This window comes from Capricornis sumatraensis, chromosome 7 (genome assembly GCF_032405125.1).
Source record: "Capricornis sumatraensis isolate serow.1 chromosome 7, serow.2, whole genome shotgun sequence".
In the NCBI taxonomy this organism is placed as follows: Eukaryota; Metazoa; Chordata; class Mammalia; order Artiodactyla; family Bovidae; genus Capricornis; species Capricornis sumatraensis.
In genome coordinates, this window is record NC_091075.1 from 101,769,382 (window position 1) to 101,790,908 (window position 21,527).

Genomic DNA, 21,527 nt, shown 5'->3' on the forward strand with positions numbered 1-21,527 from the left:
TCCTGGTGGTCCAGGGGTTAAGACTCCACTTTTTCCCTGCAGGGGGTGCAGGTTCCATCTCTGGCCAGGTAACTAAGATCCTACATGCTGTGTGGCACAGTCAAAAATTTTAAAATTAAATATATATCTATATATATTTTTTTTTCATAGAGAATACAGGTAGAGCTTTGAGTGTAGTGTCTCGCCAACTTCAGACTCTCAATAAGTGGTACCCACTTCATGTGTTTGTCAGTCACTCAGTCATGTCTGACTCTTTGCCACGCCATGGACTGTAGCCCATCAGGCTCCTCTGTCCATGGAATTTTCCAGGCAAGAATACTGCAGTGGGTAGCCATTCCCTTCTTCAGGGGAGCTTCCTGACCCAGGGATTGAACCCAGGTCTCTTGCATTGCAGGCAGATTCTTTACTGTCTGAGCCCCCAGGGAAAAGCCCCAGGGAAGGTAGCTAAGGTACCCACTTAGTGATATTCCCCCCTCGCTTACCACATGGATGGGAAACCCTAAACCCTGCTTTGGCGTTCATCACGTGGTGTCGGAGGGATTCAGAGGACAGCTGGAAGAGGCAATGGACTGGTTATCTATTTTACATCAAAGCAGAGTAGGATCATTGGCAATTCCACATTGAGCTAAAGAACCTTCACATTATGAAAACAGAAACTTGGCTGGCATCCCCTTTCTCTATTTCCCTCATCCCTCAAGAAGGTCTGGCTGTAGAAATGGACATCCTAAACAGTGGAGTGGGTAGGCATGGGGGACTTGGAAGATTTGGATTAAATAGCTAAGCCATCCAGGCTTGAGGTTGTATGAGGCTAAATGCCCCTTAGGATGGCAGTGTAGTAGACATGCTGGGAAACCAGCAAGGAGTAGGTACCCCCAGACTCCCAGAGCCTAGTCACAGGTGTGGCACTGCCACCTTAAGCCAGCTGTTGGAGAGTCTGCTCCACAAAAAGGTAGAACTAGAAGAAGAAACTCCTGGGTAATTCAGGCCTTAAAAGTTATGCTTGGGAAATGCTTATACTATTAAGTGAAGGGAAAAAAAAGACTACAATGCTGTGTACAGAGATACTTGTGTATGTGTGTTTGTGTGTGAGTATCTGTGTGTGTGTAGCTGTTCCTCAGTATTTTTGGAGGATGGATTCCAAGACCCTCTGTGGATACCAAATTATACAGTATTTGTATATTACCTCTGCATATCTTTCCATATACTTTCTCAACCATCTCTAGATTACTTATAATATGTAATACATATCAGAGAAATGCAAATCAAAACCACAATGAGGTACCACTTCACACCAGTCAGAATGGCTGCGATCCAAAAATCTGCAAGCAATAAATGCTGGAGAGGGTGTGGAGAAAAGGGAACCCTCCTACACTGTTGGTGGGAATGCAAACTAGTACAGCCACTATGGAGAACAGTGTGGAGATTCCTTAAAAAATTGCAAATAGAACTACCTTATGACCCAGCAATTCCACTGCTGGGCATACACACCGAGGAAACCAGAATTGAAAGAGACACATGTACCCCAATGTTCATCGCAGCACTGTTTATAATAGGCAGGACATGGAAACAACCTAGATGTCCATCAGCAGATGAATGGATAAGAAAGCTTTGGTACATGTACACAATGGAGTATTACTCAGCCGTTAAAAAGAATTCATTTGAATCAGTTCTGATGAGATGGATGAAACTGGAGCCGATTATACAGAGTGAAGTAAGCCAGAAAGAAAAACACCAATACAGTATACTAACACATATATATGGAATTTAGAAAGATGGCAATGACGACCCTGTATGCAAGACAGGAAAAAAGACACAGCTGTGTATAACGGACTTTTGGACTCAGAGGGAGAGGGAGAGGGTGGGATGATTTGGGAGAATGGCATTCTATCATGTATACTATCATGTAAGAATTGAATCGCCAGTCTATGTCTGACGCAGCATACAGCATGCTTAGGGCTGGTGCATGGGGATGACCCACAGAGATGTTATGGGAAGGGAGGTGGGAGGGGGGTTCATGTTTGGGAACACATGTAAGAATTAAAGATTTTAAAATTAAAAAAAAAATGTAATACAAGGTAAATGCTATATAAATAGTTGCCAGGTATGCAGCAAATTCAAGTTTTGTTTTTTGGAACTTTCTGGATTTTTAAAATATTTAATATTTTTAAATATTTTCAATACATGGTTGATGGAAACTGTGCATACAAAACCTGCAGATAAGGAGGGCTGACTGTGCTCATGTGTATGTGTGTATACACATACATCCAAAGAGAATATGCCAAAAGATCAGTAACAATTTAAAGTTTAAAGCAAGATTTCAGAGAAATTCAAAACCTGGAAAAATAATACAGCCATTTTAAAGGGTAAGAGTTAATAAACAAACCAACCCAAACCTCATATAATTCACTTTAGTTTTGGCCAGAAAAAATAAATAAATAAAGGTAATTATTCTAACAACATGAAATCAATAACTCTTAGGCTGTTAGTTGCTCTGGAGGCATGCTGATTTCTGGGCTTTGAGTCTTGGTTTAGATAATTATCTTTAAGATCATTCCTGGGTGTGTCTAAAGAAGCCAGCAGGATAGTGAAAGCTAGAACTTCACAGCCCTGCAATTCTTATTTTTGTTTCCCCTTTGCACAGAAAGCTGATACTCTGGGTTCAGTGTTCTCCTTTGAATTGCAGGGCTCAAGTAGAAGAAAACAAAGAAATCTTTTCCTGATTAACATATTAAAATAAGCTTGGAGAAGTCAGGCTGTCATTACCCGCTTTCAACTTCCTCCTAGAAAGAGACACTATTTGTGCTTAAGGCTATTTCAGAGCAGCAAATAATTTTCAGCATGGTAAGCAGTCTATGAAAACAGGAAAAACATGTTTAAGTGGTAATGTTCTGCTGCTGCTGCTGCTGCTAAGTCGCCTCAGTCGTGTCCAACTCTGTGCGACCCCATAGATGGCAGCCCACCAGGCTCCCCGCTCCCTGGGATTCTCCAGGCATGAGCACTGGAGTGGGTTGCCATTTCCTTCTCCAAGGCATGAAAGTGAAAAGGGAAAGTGAAGTCGCTCAGTTGCGTCCAACTCTTAACGACCCCATGGACCGCAGCCTACCAGGCTCCTCCATCCATGGGATTTTCCAGGCAAGAGTATTGGAGTGGGTTGCCATTGCCTTCTCCAATGTTCTACTAGCTATAATTAAAAGTAACACTTCTTGAGCAAAATATAAAATAAAATTTGGTGTTCCAGCAGTTAGGATTTGGTGCTTTCGCTGACATGGCCCTGAGTTCAATTCCTGGTCGGGGAACTAAGATCCCACAAGTCACGCAGCATGACCAAAACAAACAAAACACACACAAAAAAGCCTCTTTTTTCCTTGCCTAGCTGAGCCAATGGTTTTCAGTAGCTGGAATGGCTGAATAAAATTGCTAATTAGAATAACATGTCATCAAAACTAATGAAAATAGAAAGTATTTACTCTTTTATAAATTTTGCACCAACCTGGTGAAGTGTATAGTGTTACTTGTTCAGTTTTACAGATGAGGAAACAGGCTTATGGAGAGATCAAATAGTTGGCTTACAGCTATTCACACGTCGGGTTTAAAGCGAAAGAGCCAGAATTACAAATTAGGACAGCCGCCTGGGAAGCCCAGGCTCCATCCAACCCGATGGATAACATGGCCTTGCCATAGCCAGTTCCCCAAAATAGCTTAGTTGGCAGGTCCCCTCTCCTCCTCACCTCGCCATCTCCCAGTTCCCTCCTTCCATTGCCTCCACCACTGCCTACTACACTCTGACACTGACTTTGCCAGGACAAGTCTAAAACTATTGACAACTCACTCCGTGGATAATTTTTATCATAAATGGATGTTGAGTGTTGTCAAAAGCTGCATCTATTGAGATGATCATGTGACTGTTATTCTTTAATTTGTTAATGGGTTGCATTAACATTTGTGTTACAGCCTTGATTTGTGGGTATTCAACCATCCTTGCAGCCCTGGGATAAATCCCACTTGATCATGGTGTATGATCCTTTTAACATTCTGTGGGATTCAGTTTGCTGACACTTTATTGAGTCAGCAAACAGAACGTTAAGTCAGGGAACTTTGTTCATAGGTGCAAAAATGATATTGGCCTATAATTTTCTTTCTTGTGTGATATCTATGTCTGATTTTGGTATCAGGGTGATGCTGGTCTTGGGGAATGAGTGTGGAAATGTTCCTTCCTCTGCAGTTTTTTAGAATACTTTGAGAAGGTTAAGTGTTAACTCTTCACTAATTGTTTGGTGGAAATCACCTGTGATACCATCTGGTTCTGGCCTTTGGTTTGTTAGGAATTTCTTCAATTACTGATTCAATTTCACTTCTGGTAATTGGGCTGTTCGTATCTTCTTCCTGGTTCAATCCTGGGATATTGTACATGTCTAGGAATTTGTTCATTTGTAGGTTGTCCATTTTATTGGCATATTGTAGTTCATAGCAGTCTCTAATGATCCATTGTAACTTCTTTCTCATTTCTAATTTTGAGTCTTTTTTTTTCTTGATGAGTCTGGCTAAAAGTTTATCAATCTTATTTATCTTTTCAAAGAATCAGCTCTTAGTTTCATTGATTTTACTGTTGATTTTAGTCTATTTTACTTGTTTCTGCTCTGATCTTTATGATTTCTTTCCTTTTACTAACTTTGCACTTTGTTCTTTTTCTAGTTCTTTTAGGTATAAGGTTAGGCTATTTATTTGAGATTTTTCTTGTTTCCTGAGGTCAGTTTGTTTACTCTAAACTTTCCTCTTAGAACTGCTTTTTCTGTTCCACATAGCTTTTGGATATTTTGTTTTCATTTTCATTTGTCTCCAGGTATTCATTTACTTCCTTTTTTATTTCTTCAGTGATCCATCAGTTGTTTAGTGGCACATGTGCTTGTATTTTCTGCATTTTTTCTTGTAATTGATTTCTAGTCTCATAGTGTTGTGGTTGGAAGAAATACTTGATATGATTTCAATTTTCTTAAATTTACTGAGGTTTGTTTTGTGGCTTAGCATGAGTAGCATGTGATCTGTCCTGGAGAATGATCCATGTACATTTGAAAAAATATGTATATTCTGCTGCTTTTGGATGGAATCTTCTACATAGATCTATTAATCCATTTGGCCTGTGTCATTTCAGGCCATTGCTTCCTTACTGACTTTCTGTCTGGATGATTTGTTCATCGATGTAGTAGGGTATTAATGTCCCCTACTATTATTGTGTTATTATCAATTTCTCCTTTATGTCTGTTAGTATTTGCTTACGCATTTAGGTGATTCTATGTTGGATGCATTTGTATTTATAATTGTTATATCTTTTTCTCACATTGATCTCTTGATCATATCATTTGGTAATGCTGGCCTGCTGATTAATGGGCTGGGCCTGCAGGCTATGGGGCTGTTGTCTTGGTGCTGGTGTCTGCCTGCTGGTGGATTAGGCTGTCCCGGAGGTGAGGACAGGCTTTATGGTAGTTGGCGCTTGGTATTTGGGGGCTGATGCCTGCCCACCTGTCGGTGGAGCTGGGTTGCAGGGTCTCTGGCTGCAGGGCCCTAGGGGTCCCGAGTCCAGTGCCTGCATACCAGTGTGTGGGTCAGGTCCTGGACCCTCTGGTTGGCACGGCTGTGTCTCTGGGAAGCTGTGGGCTCAGGGAGTTTTAAGGCAGTCTCTCTTCTGGAGGGCTGTGAGTTGCTTATTAGTTGCTTGGCCTGAGGTATTCCAGTACTGGGTGTGGAGTTGGGCTGGGTCCCAAGATCAGTAAGCTAAAGGGAGTATTCCAGAATGATGTTGACCAGCCCCAGGGTCCATGTGGGAGAGCAAACCCTCAATAATGGCTTCTTCAGTGTCTGTGTCCCCAGAGTGAGCTCCAGTTGCCTCTTGCTTCTCTTGGAGACTCGTCAAAATTATCTGGGAAGTCTGACTCAGGTTCTTTTCAAATTACTACTTCTGCCCTGGGCCCCAGGGCATGTGAGATTTTGTGCCCTTTAAAGAGAGATGTTTCTCAAATATTATATATTAATGCACATATGTGGAATCCAATACTTTGGCCACCTGATGTGAAGAGCTGACTCCATGGGAAAAGACCCTGCTGCTGATAAAGACTGAGGGCAGGAGGAGAAGGGGGCAATTGAGGATGAAATGATTGGAAGGCATCTCCAACTCAGTGGACATGGGTTTGAGCAAACTCTGGGAGATAATGAAGGACAAGGAAGCCTGGTGTGCTGCAGTCCATGGGGTCACAAAGGGTCAAGACACAACCTAGCAACTGAACAACAACAACAAATGGAATCTAGAAGGATGGTACTGATGAACCAATTTGCAGGGCAACAGTGGAGACGAAGATAGAACAGACTGTGGACACAGCAGGGGTAGGAGAGGGTGGGGCGAATGGAGAGACTAGCATGGAAACATATACACTGCTGCTGCTGCTGCTGCTGCTGCTAAGTTGCTTCAGTCGTGTCCGACTCTGTGTGACCCCATAGACGGCAGCCCACCAGGCTCCGCCATCCCTGGGATTCTCCAGGCAAGAACACTGGAGTGGGTTGCCATTTCCTTCTGCAATGCATGAAAGTGAAAAGTGAAAGTGAAGTCGCTCAGTCGTGTCCGACCCTCAGCGACCCCATGGACTACAGCCTTCCAGACTCCTCTGTCCATGGGATTTTCCAGGCAAGAGTATTGACGTGGGGTGCCATTGCCTTCTCTGCAACATATACACTACCATATGTGAAATATATCGCTGTATGACGCAGGGAGGTCAAACCCCATGCTCTGTGCCAACCTAGGAGGGTGAGAGGCGGTGGGAGGTGGGAGGAAGCTACAAGGCAGAGGGGTCATATGTATACCTATGGCTGATTCATGTTGATACATGGCAGAAACCAATTCAATATTGTAAAGCAATTATCTTCCAATTAAAAATAAATTATAAGAAAAAAAACTTCCCCCCAAAATAGAATGGTGTTTCTATGTCCCACAGCCCTCTGGGTCTCCCGAAAGCAAGTCCTGCTGGCCTTCAAAGCCAAACATTCTGGGTCTCATCTTGGCACAGGACCCTCAGGCCAGGGAACCCGATGTGGGGTTAGACCCCTCCCTCCTTGGAGAGAATCTCTGCAGTTGTAACTATTCTCCTGTTTGTAAATCACCCACCTAGAGGCGTGGGGCTTGACTATACCTCAACTCATCCCACCTATCTTGTGGTTCCTTCTTTTTATCTTCAGTTGTAAAAAGTCTTTTCTGGCAAACTCCAGTCTTTTTCATTGATGATTGTCCTGTGAATAGTTGCAATTTCTGTTTGCCCATGAGAAGAGGTTCACTCAGGGTCTTTCTATGCTGCCATCTTGGCTGATCCTCTGTAATCACATTTCTTTCTGATTGGATATTGTTTTATAGATAATTAAAATGGCTTGATGTTAATAAGGGCTTCCCAGGTGGCACTAGTGGTAAAGAACCCACCTGTCAATGCAGGAGATAAAAGAGATGTGGGTCAATCCCTGGGTCAGGAAGATTCTCTGGAGGAGAACATGGCAACCCCCACTCCAGTATTCTTGCCTCAATAATCCCACGGACAGTGGAGCCTGGTGGGCTACAGTCCATAGGCTCACAAAGAGTTGGACACAATGGAAGCAACTTAGCACCCACACACAAAGTTAGTATAGTGTACAGGAAGTGAGAAAGTGGGTAATGCAGTAGAAAATTTAGGATACCTCAAGACTTAAACCAGATGCTTAAGACTAAAAAGGAGACGCTCTGGAGGAACTACAAATAGTTTTCATTTGATTTAAGGAAATTTGAAAATTGCAGAACTGACTCTAATTTTCAATTAGCTAGATTGAACCAGTGAATGCTCAAATTTGCTGTGAAACCAGAGAGCTGAAAGTCACTCAGATTCAAGTTATAGCACAAATAAAATTTCATTCTGTGTTAGCTATGCCTCCTTGCGCCATTGTCTGAGGAACGTGGGCGTCCTTGCCCACAGCCTCTGAGTACTCAGGAAGTATAGTTTATAAATATCTCCAGGTGAGTTCAAATGGAACAGACTTCAGATGCAGCATTTTGCACCATTTCTCATTTCATACTATGAGTTACTGGGATGAATTAATTTGAATTTTCAAGTCCAAAAAAGATGATCTGAATTCATAGTCTGGTACAATTGCCAGATAAAATACAGGATGCCTAGTTAAATTTCAGTTTCAGATATGCAGGGACTATTTCCTTTCAGTATGTTACACTAAATTTTTTTTATTTGTTGTTTACCTGAAATTCAAATTCAAATGAGCATCCTGTATGTTCATTTGTTAAATCTGGCCACCGTACTTTCGTGGCACTAGTAGTAAAGAATCTGCCTGCCATTGCAGGAGACATGGGTTTGATCCCCGGGTTGGGAAGATTCCTTGGAGCAGAACCTGGCAACCCACTCCAGTATTCCTGCCTGGAAAATTCCATGGACAGAGGAGCCTGGTGGGCTATAGTCCATGGGCCTGCAAAGGGTCAGACACAACTGAGCACATGTACACAGACACACACACACACACACATCTTCTGCTCGTAATAAGTACATAAAATTTCACTTGAACCACTGCTACCCTATCCATTCATGTGAGTGAAGAGGAAACACTAGCTTAAGAGGTGTTGGAAAAATTTTATTTAATATTTGTCCTGGTTTTGATCAGAAAGAAAAGAAATGGAGTTTTTAAAAGTAAATAATACCTATGTGGTGAATATTTTTACAACATTAGAACAGTCACCTGTTTTATAATTGCAACTAAAATCTGACTCAACTGAAACTACTGGGCTCTTCAGGAACTTCAAGTTCCCTGCAATGACTGAGAACAAAAAGGAGAGAAAGTAGCAGCATCCCATGGAATGGGTAAGATGTTAGGACTTCCTGAGAGGCTCAGCCTGCAAGGTGGGTACCATGCAAAGGAGACAGGTGATATAGGCTAAGACAGTGGTTTCAAAATTTCATCCCATGAAATATATTGCAAAGTGATAAAGGAGTTGATTTTCCTTAACTGCTGAAATGGAATAATGGCTCCCCCACCCTGCTTAACCTTTTTTATATAAACTTGGGAATAGACTGACAGATTTTAAATCCTAACTCCATTACTTATCAACCATGGGGTTTTTGATAAGTTACGTGACACTTCTCTATATTTTATTTGGAGACAGTAGAGCTGACGAGTGTGGAGAATTCAGTAAGTATATAAAAGACTTCCTGAGTACTCAGGAAGTATGGTTTATAAATATCTCCAGGTGAGTTCAAATGGAACAGACTTCAGATGCAGCATTTTGTACCATTTCTCATTTCATACTATGAATTACTGGGATGAATTAATTTGAATTTCCAAGTCCAAAAAAGATGATCTGAATTCATAGACTGGTACAATTGCCAGATAAAATACAGGATGCCTGTATTTTATATAGGCATATAAAATAATAACCTGGTACACAATGAGGATTAAACAGTTACATAAAAACTCTGGATTCTCAATGCATTCTGTACAGCAGTGTGTAAGAACTCGGATTTTTAGGGTCCTCCTGGTCTTGATTTGACCACCAGCTCTATGACTTCAGACAAATTATGTGAGCTTCCTAAGTCAGTTTCCTCCTTAATGAGAAGAGGTCTAATAACAGTAAGTCAATCATACGATTAGTGAGAATTTCAACTGAAATAATGCATGCCATTATTAAAAGCTCATACTGTTTGATCCTGTTTTGTTGAATGTTTTCCTTGTTTGACTTCTGGAATGCTGTAACATTCTGATTCTCTTCTTACCTCTCTGTCCTTTCTTTGCTAGATGTTTCTGGATTCTTTCCCTTTGCCCTGCCTTCCTCAATCACCTTTTGTACATATTCTGTGAGGGAATCTCTGCAGTTTCTCTGCTCCAGCCCCCGCCTCCATGCTGGCAATTCCTAAGTCTTTTACCTTCAATATTTGATCTTCCACTTATATCACACTCATATGCAACTTCTACTACTTTAATGTTTTACTCAGAGTATTACCATTGTCTCAAAATGTACATGTCCAAAATAAAATTCTCAGTTCCCACCTACTACTAATATCCATTAGGGTTATGGAGGAAGTAGTTGCTTTTCCCAGTCTCCCTGCTTTTGCAAAGACAACCATTCTCTTGTCATTCGCACTGTTAAAACCTTGTAGTCATCCTTGACACGTCCATTTCTATCAGCCTTCATATCAAGTCAATCACCACAGCACTGAGCAACCTACCAAACACCAGGAAAGGAGAAGTAAAAATCTTTGAAAGACAAAACCAGTTTTATTTCTTTTTAAAATTACTTAATTTATTTGCCTCTGTTGGGTCTTAGTTGTGGCAAATAGGCTCTAGAGCATGCAGGCTTAGTTGTCCCAAGGAATGTGGGATCTTAGTTCCCCAACCAGCGATCGAATCCACATCCCAAAATTAATTTCCAAATACATATCTGATAGAAAAACAAAATTAGTTATTATTTAAAATTATCCTCCTGCCTCATACACACACTTCCAACCACCTCTCCTAGGGGGATGAATACCAGTTGATAATTGGAGGATCTTTTGCTTGTCATCTTCAGGATAAAGGCTTTTCATCTTTTAAACAGTGGGAGTAGGAAATACCACTGAGACAACTGAGACACAGCCAAATTGTACTGCATAAAAAGAAACAGAGGGGAAGGGATAAATACGGTGATGATGGGGAGGTAAAGAGCTGCAAAAGGGAAGGCTAAGGAGACTACCTGAGTAGCAGGTAGCTGAAGATGGACCACAGGAGAAAACAGAAGTAGTCCTAACAAACCCTTCGATTAAGAGTGAGACCTTGGTTGGGTCCTAGCTGTACCACTGTGATGGTTAATTTTAAGTGGCAACTTAACTGGGCTAAGGAATGCCCAGACAGCTGGTAAAACACTATTTCTCAGGGTGTCTGAGAGGGTGTTTCCAGAAGAGATTGGCATTTCAATCTGTAAAGAAGATTGCCCTCATCGGTGTGGGTAGGCGCCATCCAATAGGGAAAACAGTGGAGGATGAGTGAGTTTGTTCTCTTGCTTGAGCTAGGACAGCCATCTCCTCCTGCCCTTGGTCATCCACACCCCTAGTCGTTGGGCCTTCCTACTCAGATGGGGATTTACACCGCTGGCTCCCCAGGTTCTCAGGCCTTTGGGTTTGGACTGGAACTACATCACTCGACTTCCCTAAGCTTCTAGCCACCAGACATCAGTTAGAGAGTTGGACTTCTCTATCGAACAAAATTCACTTAGATTACCAAGAACAAGAACCATGAGTATAGTTATTAGTTTTCCATGAATTAACTTTCATCCCTACAGAGTTGTAAAATAGCTTAATTAGATCAAAGACAGTTGCTATAGACTGAATGTTGGTGTGTCCCCTCAACACACAAATTCATATGCTGAACCTCTACCCTCAGTGTGATGGTATTAGGAAGTGAGGCCTTTGGGAGGTAATTAGAATGAGATGGCAGGAGGGTGGAGTCCTTATGAATTGGATCAGTGACCTCGTAAGAGTCATGCTAGAGCTGGTTTTTTCTCTCTGCTCTTATACAAGGGGAAGTCAGCAGTCTACAACATGAGAGAGGGTGCTCTCAAGAACTTGACCACGTTGGCACCCTATCTTGGACTTCCAGCCTCCAAAACTGCAAGAAGTAAATTTCTGTTTTCTATAAGCCACCCAGTCTATGTGGTACTTTTGCCATGCAGCCTGGCCTAAGACAACAGTCAAAGGTGCATCCCTCTTTAGTATCAGATAATCCTCAGCAGGACTGCTAGGTAACACCTAATGCCTATTACAAGAACAGCCAGAGACTTGTTCATTTCTGAAGCTTTGTCAGTTTTTCCTGACATTGGTATATTAATTTTCTTGGTGTTTTGAAACATGTATAAACCTCTTTGCTAATCTATTAATGATTGCATAGTTTTCAATAATTTATTTAATCCATATTTACACAGAGTGATACTTTTCATTCATTCTCCTGACAAGCGTGCCGAATGACCAGCCTGTCTAAAGCTGCTTTGCAAGTAAGGTAATTGAAAGTCTTTCCTTATAAAAATCTCAGTGTCCTTGCATAACATGTTTTCATTGCACCACTAACTCCTCCTCAAAGAGACTGGAAATATCTTGGCAGAATCAGTTAGTAAGGCATTTTGGCATTTGTTCCCTAAACAAGGCAGTACAATAATCTGAGTGGTGTGTTGCTGAAGCCAGGTTTATTGAGAAAAGCAGAAACACAGGTCCTTCTTAAGCATATTAGGTTAACAACCTGTTCTAGTGCACCTGAAGATACTCTAATCAACTTCCTACTCTAGGCTGTTCTCAACTGCCTGGAGGGCACAGTGAAGGCCACAGCCCCTTCCCACTCCCATACATCAACCCATCCCAGTTAAATACAGAAAATGATACTAAATGATCAAGGCATTAATTATTGTTAAGAGGATGGATGAGACTGATTTACTTTCCATAATAATTTAGGCTATTAATTTGGGAAGCAAATCAATTAAATCTCTTAATAGATGATAAAAATATTTTTTGTAAATCAAACTGTGAGCAAAGAGGGCCAACAGACCATTCAGCTGGGTTCAGTCGCTCAGTCGTGTCCGACTCTTTGCGACCCCATGGACTGCAGCACGCCAGGCTTCCCTGTCCATCACCAACTTCCAGAGCTTACTCAAACTCATGTCCATCGAGTTGGTGATGCCATCCAACCACCTCATCCTGTGTTGTCCCCTTCTCCTCCCGCTTTCAATCTTCCCCAGCATCAGGGTCTTTTCAAATGAGTCAGTTCTTTGCATCAGGTGGCCAAAGTATTGAAGTTTCAGCTTCAACATCAGTCCTTCCAATGAATATTCAGGACTGATTTCCTTTAGGATTGACTGGTTGGATCTCCTTGCATTCCAAGGGACTCAAGAGTTTTCTCCAATACCACAGTTCAGAAGCATCAGTTCTTTGGCACTCAGCTTTCTTTATAGTCCAACTCTCACATCCACACATGACTACTAGAAAAACCATAGCCTTGACTAGACGGACCTTTGTTGACAAAGTAATGTCTCTGCTTTTTAATATGTTGTCTAGATTGGTCATAGGTTTTCTTCCAAGGAGCAAGCATCTTTTAATTTCATGGCAGCAATCACCATCTGCAGTGATTTTAGAGCCCCCAAAACTAAAATCTCTTACTGTTTCCATTGTTTCCCATCTATTTGCCATGAAGTCATGGGACCAAATGCCATGATCTTAGTTTTCTGAATGTTGAGCTTTAAGCCAACTTTTTCATTCTCCTCTTTCACTTTCATCAAGAGGCTTTTCAGTTCCTCTTTGCTTTCTGCCATAAGGGTGGTGTCATCTGCATATCTGAGGTTATTGATATTTCTCCTGGCAATCTTGATTCCAGCTTGTGCTTCATCCAGCCTGGCATTTTGCATGATGTACTCTGCATGTCAGTTAAATAAGCAGGGTGACAATATACAACCTTGATGTACTCCTTTCCTGATTTGGAACCAGAAGACAGACAGTAGGTGGTACTAAAAATACATATAATTTTAGAAATCTTTTGTAATATGCAGGAATAAAATAGATGTTGGCATCATGACTCATGACTCATGACTAGGTGGACATGAATTTGAGTAAGCTCCGGGAGTTGGTGAGGGACAGGGAAGCCTGGCATGCTGCAGTCCATGGGCTGGCAAAGAGTCAGACCTGACCGAGTGACTGAACTGAACTGAATGAAATAATCTCTGAAACATGCTTGCTGATGATATTTTCTAAGCCAAAAATTAGGCTTTATAAAGTCTAGCAAAATGTGTCTTTTTGTTTTTTGCTATGAGAACATAAAGACATGGAAAAGATTTTTTGGTTGTTGAAAACCATTATCATGGGACTTCTCTGGTGGTCCAGTGGTTATGAATCCATGCTTCTAATGCAGATGGCACAGGTTTGATCCCTGCGCTGGGAACTAAGATCCCACATGCCACACTACCCAGCCAAAAATAAATAAATAAAATAAAAATAAAATATTAAAACCATTATTATACATGGTTATATGTTTGATAAATACTCTTTACTGAAAAAGAAACACATGCAATTTGGGAGGATCTGGAAAAATCCAGGATATGTGATCTTCCTTACCAACAAGAGTCAATCTTTAAAGTGTTGTACTTCATTGACTCAATTAAGCCATCATTTTAAAAATTCACCATTATTTTGTGTACTGCTAAGAAAAATACAGTGGCCAATTAAAATATAAAACAGCATTTTCTAATTACTTATTATTCTTATTGACTATAAGACACACTATGATTTTAGAGCAGTTAAAATATAAATTACAAGAGTTTCTTAAAGGAGACATGGTATTTGATATGGCTTGCAACAAACAGGAATTGTATTGCTTTTATTTCTCTGATCAGTAAGTCTTTTTCACAAAGAGATCTTATGGCTATTATTGCATATTATAAAGAAATGATTCCTATTGTAAAGTTTAACTAAACAAGAGTTTGTAAGTAAAACACAAGTGGAAAGGGTCAGCTATGGTACAATGGGACCCAGCGGTGAGTGCCCCCACAGTGATGGTGCAGGCTGTGATGGTTTGCCCCAGTGGGTCTAGCAATGTTGGCCATAGGTAGCTGGTTTGGTTTTGACTATGGTCCTAGCTGCTGCTTGGCATCCTTTGTTCCTACCAGTTTTCTATTCTGGGTCCTCCAGCTTTCCAAAGAGTTCTGTGAGCTCCTCATTATCCCTCAACAAATTCTTTGTCTTCCTAAGTCAGCCAGACTTGCATCTAAGAACCTTGACTGATACTTCTGGACTTCAGCAATTAATTGAGCAGAGAGAATTGATACAATTTGCAGCAAATCAGTGATTTAGCTTTTCTAAGGACAGTTACCAATGTCTTTCACTTCTCTAAATGATCATTTCCAAAAAGGATATAATCCAACCATGAATGCTAAGTCTCTTCAGTCGTGTCCAGCTCTTTGCAACCCTATGGACTATAGCCCACCAGGCTCCTCTATCCTTGGGATTCTCCAGGGAAGAATACTTGATTGGGTTACCATTTCCTTCTCCAGGAAATCTTCTCCACCTAGGGATTGAACCAGCCTCTCTTGTGTCTTCTGCGTTGGCAGGCATGTTCTTTACCACTAGTACCACCTGGGAAACCCAAATCTGGCCATGTTCAACAATTAAAAAATAGTTGAATCATGCAGTATCAAAAGCACACATACACCCACTCTTTTAGAATGCAATTTACAAAGTCATAGAAGGAATATACTGCCTGTTTTACAAAGGAGTTAAATCACCAAAATATACTTTGCTCAGTTACTATGATTCAGTGGAGAAACTAGAAATGGAAGGAATTCTTCAGTCATAATACATATGCAAATTATGTGGTAGTAAATTGATTCCAGTTAATAATAGGAAATGCCAGTTTCATTAGTTTCACTGTGACAAAAATTAGTTAATTTGATAGACTGATGATTTCCTTGTACTTATTTGCAAAGTTGTCCTACCCCATTTCATAATTTGTACCCACCTTACCAAAGCAATGCCAAAATATCCCTTTTTCTTCAAAGTCCTCTGGGGTGTTGCAGCTTTAGTGAGTTTAAAAGCTGAATATTGCTTTCCTCAAGAAACACAGCTTTTAATCATATAAATGGCAATAATGGGTAACACCTGTAGAGTGCTTCATTAGGACCAAGCATTGTTCTATGTCTTTATGTATGGTAACCAGTTTAATCTTCCTAAGAATGCTAGGAGGAAAACATTACCACCCTTATTATCTTCATTTTATAGATGAGGACACTGAGGCACGGACGAATTAAGTTACCTGACTGATGACTGTAGCCCACCAGACTCCTCTGTCCATGGGATTCTCCAGGCAAGGATACTGGAAGTGGGCTGCCATGATCTCCTCAAGGGGATCCTCCTGATCCAGGGATCGAACCTGTGTCTCCTCTGGCTCCTGCATTGCAGGCAGATCCTTTAGTGCTAAGCCATCAGGGAAGACCCGAAACCGGGGTTGCCTGTACGTAAAATTTGGTTCTTTCTATACACCTGTACTTGCTCCTGTGATAATCAGATGTAATTGATGGTACACTGTTATTTTCCTTTGCAGTTTCATTGAAAACAAGGATGTACACATAAGTTGTCCTTCAATAATTTACCACAAAATGTTTCTCTGGTTGCCTAAAATCATACATTTCTATCTCTGATAGGTATTTGGAGTTTCCCTGGTGGCTCAGCTGGTAAAGAATCCACTTACAATGCAGGAGACCCTAGTTTGATTCCTGGGTGTACCCACTACACTATTCTTGGGCTTCCCTGATGGCTCATCTGGGAAAGAATCTGCCTGCAATGTGGGAGACTTGGGTTTGATCCCTGGGTTGGGAAGATCCCCTGAAGAATGCAATGGCTACCCACTACAGTATTCTGGCCTGGAGAATTCCATGGACTAAGGTCTGTCTAGTCAAGGCTATGGTTTTTCCAGTAGTCATGTATGGACGTGAGAGTTGGACTGTGAAGATGGCTGAGCACCGAAGAATTGATGCTTTTGAACTGTGGTGTTGGAGAAGACTCTTGAGAGTCCCTTGGACTGCAAGGAGATTCAACCAGTCCATTCTGAAGGAGATCAACCCTGGGATTTCTTTGGAAGGAATGATGCTAAAGCTGAAGCTCCAGTACTTTGGCCACATCATGCGAAGAGTTGACTCATTGGAAAAGACTCTGATGCTGGGAGGGATTGGGGGCAGGAGGAGAAGGGGATGACCGAGGATGAGATGGGTGGATGGCATCACTGACTCGATGGACGTGAGTCTGAGTGAACTCCGAGAGTTGGTGATGGACAGGGAGGCCTGGCGTGCTGCGATTCATGGGGTCGCAAAGAGTCAGACACGACTGAGCGACTGAACTGAACTGACTGATACAGTCCATGGGGCCGCAAGGAGTCAGACATGACTGAGTGACTTACACTTTCACTGGTGGTTCAGATGGTAAAGAATCTGCCTGCACTGCTGGAGACCTGGGTTCAATCCCTGGGTTAGGAAGATTCCCTGGAGAAGGGAATGGCAACCCACTCCAGTATCCTTGCCTGGGAAATCTCATGGACAGAGGAGCCTGGCAGGCCACAGTCCATGGGGTTGCAAAGAGTTGGACACAACCAATCAACTAACACTTCACTGACAGATTATTAATACATCCATATGTATGGCTGAGTCGCTTCTCTGTGCATCTGAAACTGATGCAGCATTGTTAACTGGCTATACTCCAATATAAAACTAAAAAGCTAAAACTAAATTTCTACCTCTGATTTACAGACTGAATTGACAGAGGGCAACAGAGAAAGACAGACAGATCAAGCAACAAAAGCTATAGTGTGGGTGTCCAAGCAACCAGAAACCTTGGCTGAGGAAGATTTCTTCTTATACTGGCAAGCCGGGGACATTCCAGTTGGGCGCCTCTGTGCCTCTGATGTGGAAAGCAGCTCAAATTCCCACACAAGAGGGGAATGTTTACCAGTCTGGGAACATTCTGGGTACTCAGGGAAGAGGGTGATAAGGGATCCCTTCATCTTTGGGCAAAGGAGAAGGTAAAAAATCTCATAAAAATCATATAAATAGTTAGCACTCTTTCTTCCCCCTCTAGCAAATGCCTCACTCAGAGTTATAAATCATTTCAACATACTAGAAAATCTATAAATCAACCAAGAAACATTGGCTGAGTGTCTCCTGTGATTAGGCTATGTGCTCAGAGTTTACATAATGCCCTTTAGCAGATTAAACTCTTGTAAAACAGGTGAGACCTTAGAAACATTTACATGCCAGAATTTGTACCACAGAACATTAAGTGTAAGAAACTTTGAGAAGGTAAGCTCCTTGAATGAAGGAAAACAAAAGATAAAAATGAAAAAGAAAAGACATTGAGGAAGTCTGACACCATAGGGCTCAGTAAGGCCAGTGATTCCAGGCAAGAGTGCTGGAGTGGGGTGCCATTGCCTTCTCCGGACTATAGCACAATACACCTAAAATAATAAAATGTACTAGTCATTACTATAACCCCCTTTTAATACATCTTAAAATCAATCTTTTTCGTATCAAGTGAAAAACAAAGACACGTGAATACCTTTCTAAGGCTAATATAGACTTTTTATTTAAAAAATGCAAATACTATATATCTTTTCCTGGTTATGCTGCACCTCTGCTATTCACTCATTTCTTCACTCACTTCTTCCACAAAAGTGTTGACTGCATGAGGGTGAGGGCCAGCACTGTTGCAAGGGATTGGGCTGTGAGGATGAATAGAAAGTCGTTCCTGCTATCTCGGTTCAGTGCAAGCTCTCAATGAGTAGCAATAAGTATACTGAAGACAGAAAGAAATGACCATCTGTGCTGAAACACAGGAAGTAGAATTTAAGGACGGGCGAGATAAAGTAGTAAACCACTCTGTGCTCAATTGTTGTCATGCCCAGCTCTTCGCGACCCCATGGACTGTAGCCCACCAGGCTCCTCTGTCCATGGGGTTTTGCAGGCAAGAACACTGGAGTGGGTTGCCATTTCCTTTGGCAGGCTAAATATCTGGGCCCACATTTCCTGGTCTGGGACTACTGTTTCTTCTGGCACGCGCTCCTGCCCGCTATTGTTCCCTCCTGCCACTGTTCTCACTACCTTTCTCATCATTTTTCTTCCCCCCTCCCGCAGCAAAGGCAGAACAAAGTCAAAGGAGCTCTTGTGGGACTTCCCTGGTGGTCCAGTGGTTAAGAATGCACCTGCCAATGCAGAGGACATAGGTTTGATCCCTGGTCTGAAAAGATTCTGCATGCTGCAGGGCAACAAAACCTGAGCGCCGCAGCTGCTAAGCTTGTGCTCTAGAACCCACAAGCTGAAACAAAAGAAGCCACTGCAATGAGAAGCCAGTTCTCCGCAACTACAGAGTAGCTTCTGCTCACTGCAACTAGAGAAAGCCCGTGCATAGCAAGGAAGACCCAGAACAGCCAAAAATAAATATTTTTAATTGCTCTTGGGTTGATTAGGGGAAGGAGGAAACCATTTGAGTGCCATATCAGCTCCCATATTCTTGAGCCACGGGAGCAAGGAAGGACCGGCATCTGATGCAGAGAGGCTCTAGTCGTAGAATCATTTGTAAGCTGGAAAGGACCACAAAGGCCATCCTCCCAACTATCCACTTTATAGCTGGGGACACTGAGGCTTAATGACTTATCCAAAGCCACACCTAATTAGCGGCATTGGTGGAGCTAGAACTCACGCTTCTTAACAAGACCTCAGATGGGAGACTCCATCACTGCCTTCATCAGTCTCTTCAACCTCATGTTCCTGAGAATCAAGCAGTGCTTCATCTCTGGTTCTCCAAAGAAATGAAGAACAATGGATTAAACTAGTCACCCTATAGTCGTCTGTTCCTTAAGGATAACCACACCATGACTGTGACTCAAAGGACTTATTTTCTCATATCTTTTGTTATTTTTGCTCTTCCTGGAAGACTGATTTTCCTCTCTATCCCTTTGAAAATATGACGACCTGATCTGAACTCAGAGCTTTAAAGATCTGTTTGATGATGGAAAGTAATGTCTTTGTGCCCTGGTTTTCAGTGCGTCCTACTTTGACTTTTTATTTCTGCTTGTTATTCAGTTTTCAGAACCACATTACTTGTTTTCAATGGGTCAGTAATGACCTTGAGAGATTTTATATTGTTGATTTATTTCTATAAGTGTGTTCTACTAAATGCTGTCCTGTTTATGTGATGGCCTGTCTCCTCCCTACCCCTCGTCCCATGTGTCAGCTTGTCAGTAATGACCAGGTGGTACATACGTGTCAAGAAAACTAATCACCTTCTAACAGGATTTGGAAGGGAATTAAGGCGGATCCTGTGCCCTTCCTGTTCCAACTTTAGCAGCTCAAGGTCCATGACTGCTTAGAGATTAGCTGGTTGGCAACCGCACCTGGTGGCATCTCAGAGTCCTGGTTCTCTCTCCAGACCCTAGGCAGTGGTTTTTGGAGAGATTTCAATCTTCGAATCCCAGGACGCCCAGTGAGGCCGACGCAGCTCCCATTTTTGCAGGTGGTGAGATCGGGCAGAATGCCTCCAAGCCGTCGGTTTCATCCTGCCCGACAGGTTTCTGCTTCTGGACGCCTCCTGAACCTCTGAGGTTTGAACGCCGAGGTGTGTCAAGCTGCCGCGGCCGGAGAGCCCTGAGAAGGGGTAGGGGCCGAGCGCGGTCAATACTGACCTGGCGGCCTTCGAGGAGTTCTTCCGGCCCCCCAGTGGCTCCGGGGCGAGTCCACAAGTTCTCAGCCCTCATTTTCGAGCGAGCAGCTCGACCCTCCTCCACCTCCTTGCTCCTCCCGCGCGCTCCAGCCCGCACCTTGCCTCGGAGCCACACCACCTGCGCGCTCGCAGGAGGCCGGGGCGGAGCCTCGGGTCGGGACCCATGACGTCACCCCGGCGAGGGAGGCGGGGCTGTGGGAACCGCAGTGCAGCGCAGAGGGGCGGGGCGGGGTGGGGCCTGCGGCGCGTGACCTGGCTGCAGGAGGCAGGAACCGAGAGAAAGGTGGAGGGGGCCGGGAGCGGCGGACTGCTGAGTCCGGGGGGCGGGGCGGGGAGTGGCAGGGCCCGGGCGGCGGGCGCCCCGGCGGAGCGCCAAAGCGGGTCAGGCTTGCTCCTGCCCTCCCGGTCCTTTCTCCTCCGCCCACCTGGGCCTCCGCGTGGGGACGCGCACCTGGCAACCAGCGGCCGCCCTCCGCCGCGCCCCCGCCTTCTCCGCTCCGGCCGGGCTCCCCGAGCCGGCCCCCGGCGCCGCGCTCGCTGGAGGCGGCCACGAGCGCTCGCTCGTTGATGCCGTTTTGGGGGTGACCCGGCGCGGCGGCGGCGGCAGCGGCGCCTTCAGGTGGGGTGCGGGGGGGCGGGCGCGGTGAGGCGTGTGAGTGGCCGCGGCTCGGCGGGACTTCGAGACCTCGCGCGCAAGCTCGGATTTCGGGGGCGCTGGAGCCGGAGATGTGGGAACTCAGGCACCGGCGAGGCGGCGGCCCGGGCCCCGGGGGAGAGGCGGCGGCGCCACCCCGCGAGGGAGAGGCGGCCGGCGGCGACCACGAAACCGAGAGCACCAGTGACAAGGTAAGTGGAGAGCCCCCGCGTCCCGGGCTGCGTCCCGATGGGGCCGGGACACCTGGGAGGGAGGGAGCGAGGGTGGGGCCCCGCGGAATGTCCAGTGAAGCTGCTGGCCGCGCCGCGCTCCCGCCCGGCTAAATTCAGTGGGAGCCGGACCCCAGCGACGGTGCGCTTCTCGGGCTGACCGCGGCCGCTCCCGGGACGGCTGCAGGATTCAACTTGACTCCAGTTTACTTTCTGCAATTCCAGTCCCTCCTCCCCGGGGTCTGGGGCCGACGCTAGAACCGGGATGGTCCCTCCCACCCTGAGTTCGCAGCGTCTCTAGTAGCCGCGCCTCACCTCTTCTCGGGAGAGTTAGGACTAAACTAAAGACACGTACCTTCCCTTCTAACCTGTCATCGGACCTTGACGCTT

At 43.9% G+C, this 21,527-nt stretch overlaps 1 protein-coding gene across 1 annotated transcript in view; it reads left to right on the forward strand.

Annotated features, from left to right (window-relative positions):
* Positions 1-20,999: 20,999 nt before the first annotated feature.
* The window catches only part of CDS1 (CDP-diacylglycerol synthase 1), a 73,370-nt gene continuing 72,842 nt past the window's right edge, over positions 21,000-21,527 (forward strand). The window contains exon 1 of the mRNA XM_068975328.1: positions 21,000-21,119. Coding sequence (XP_068831429.1) covers positions 21,000-21,119 — 120 coding nt within the window. The remainder of the gene's footprint in view (positions 21,120-21,527) is intronic.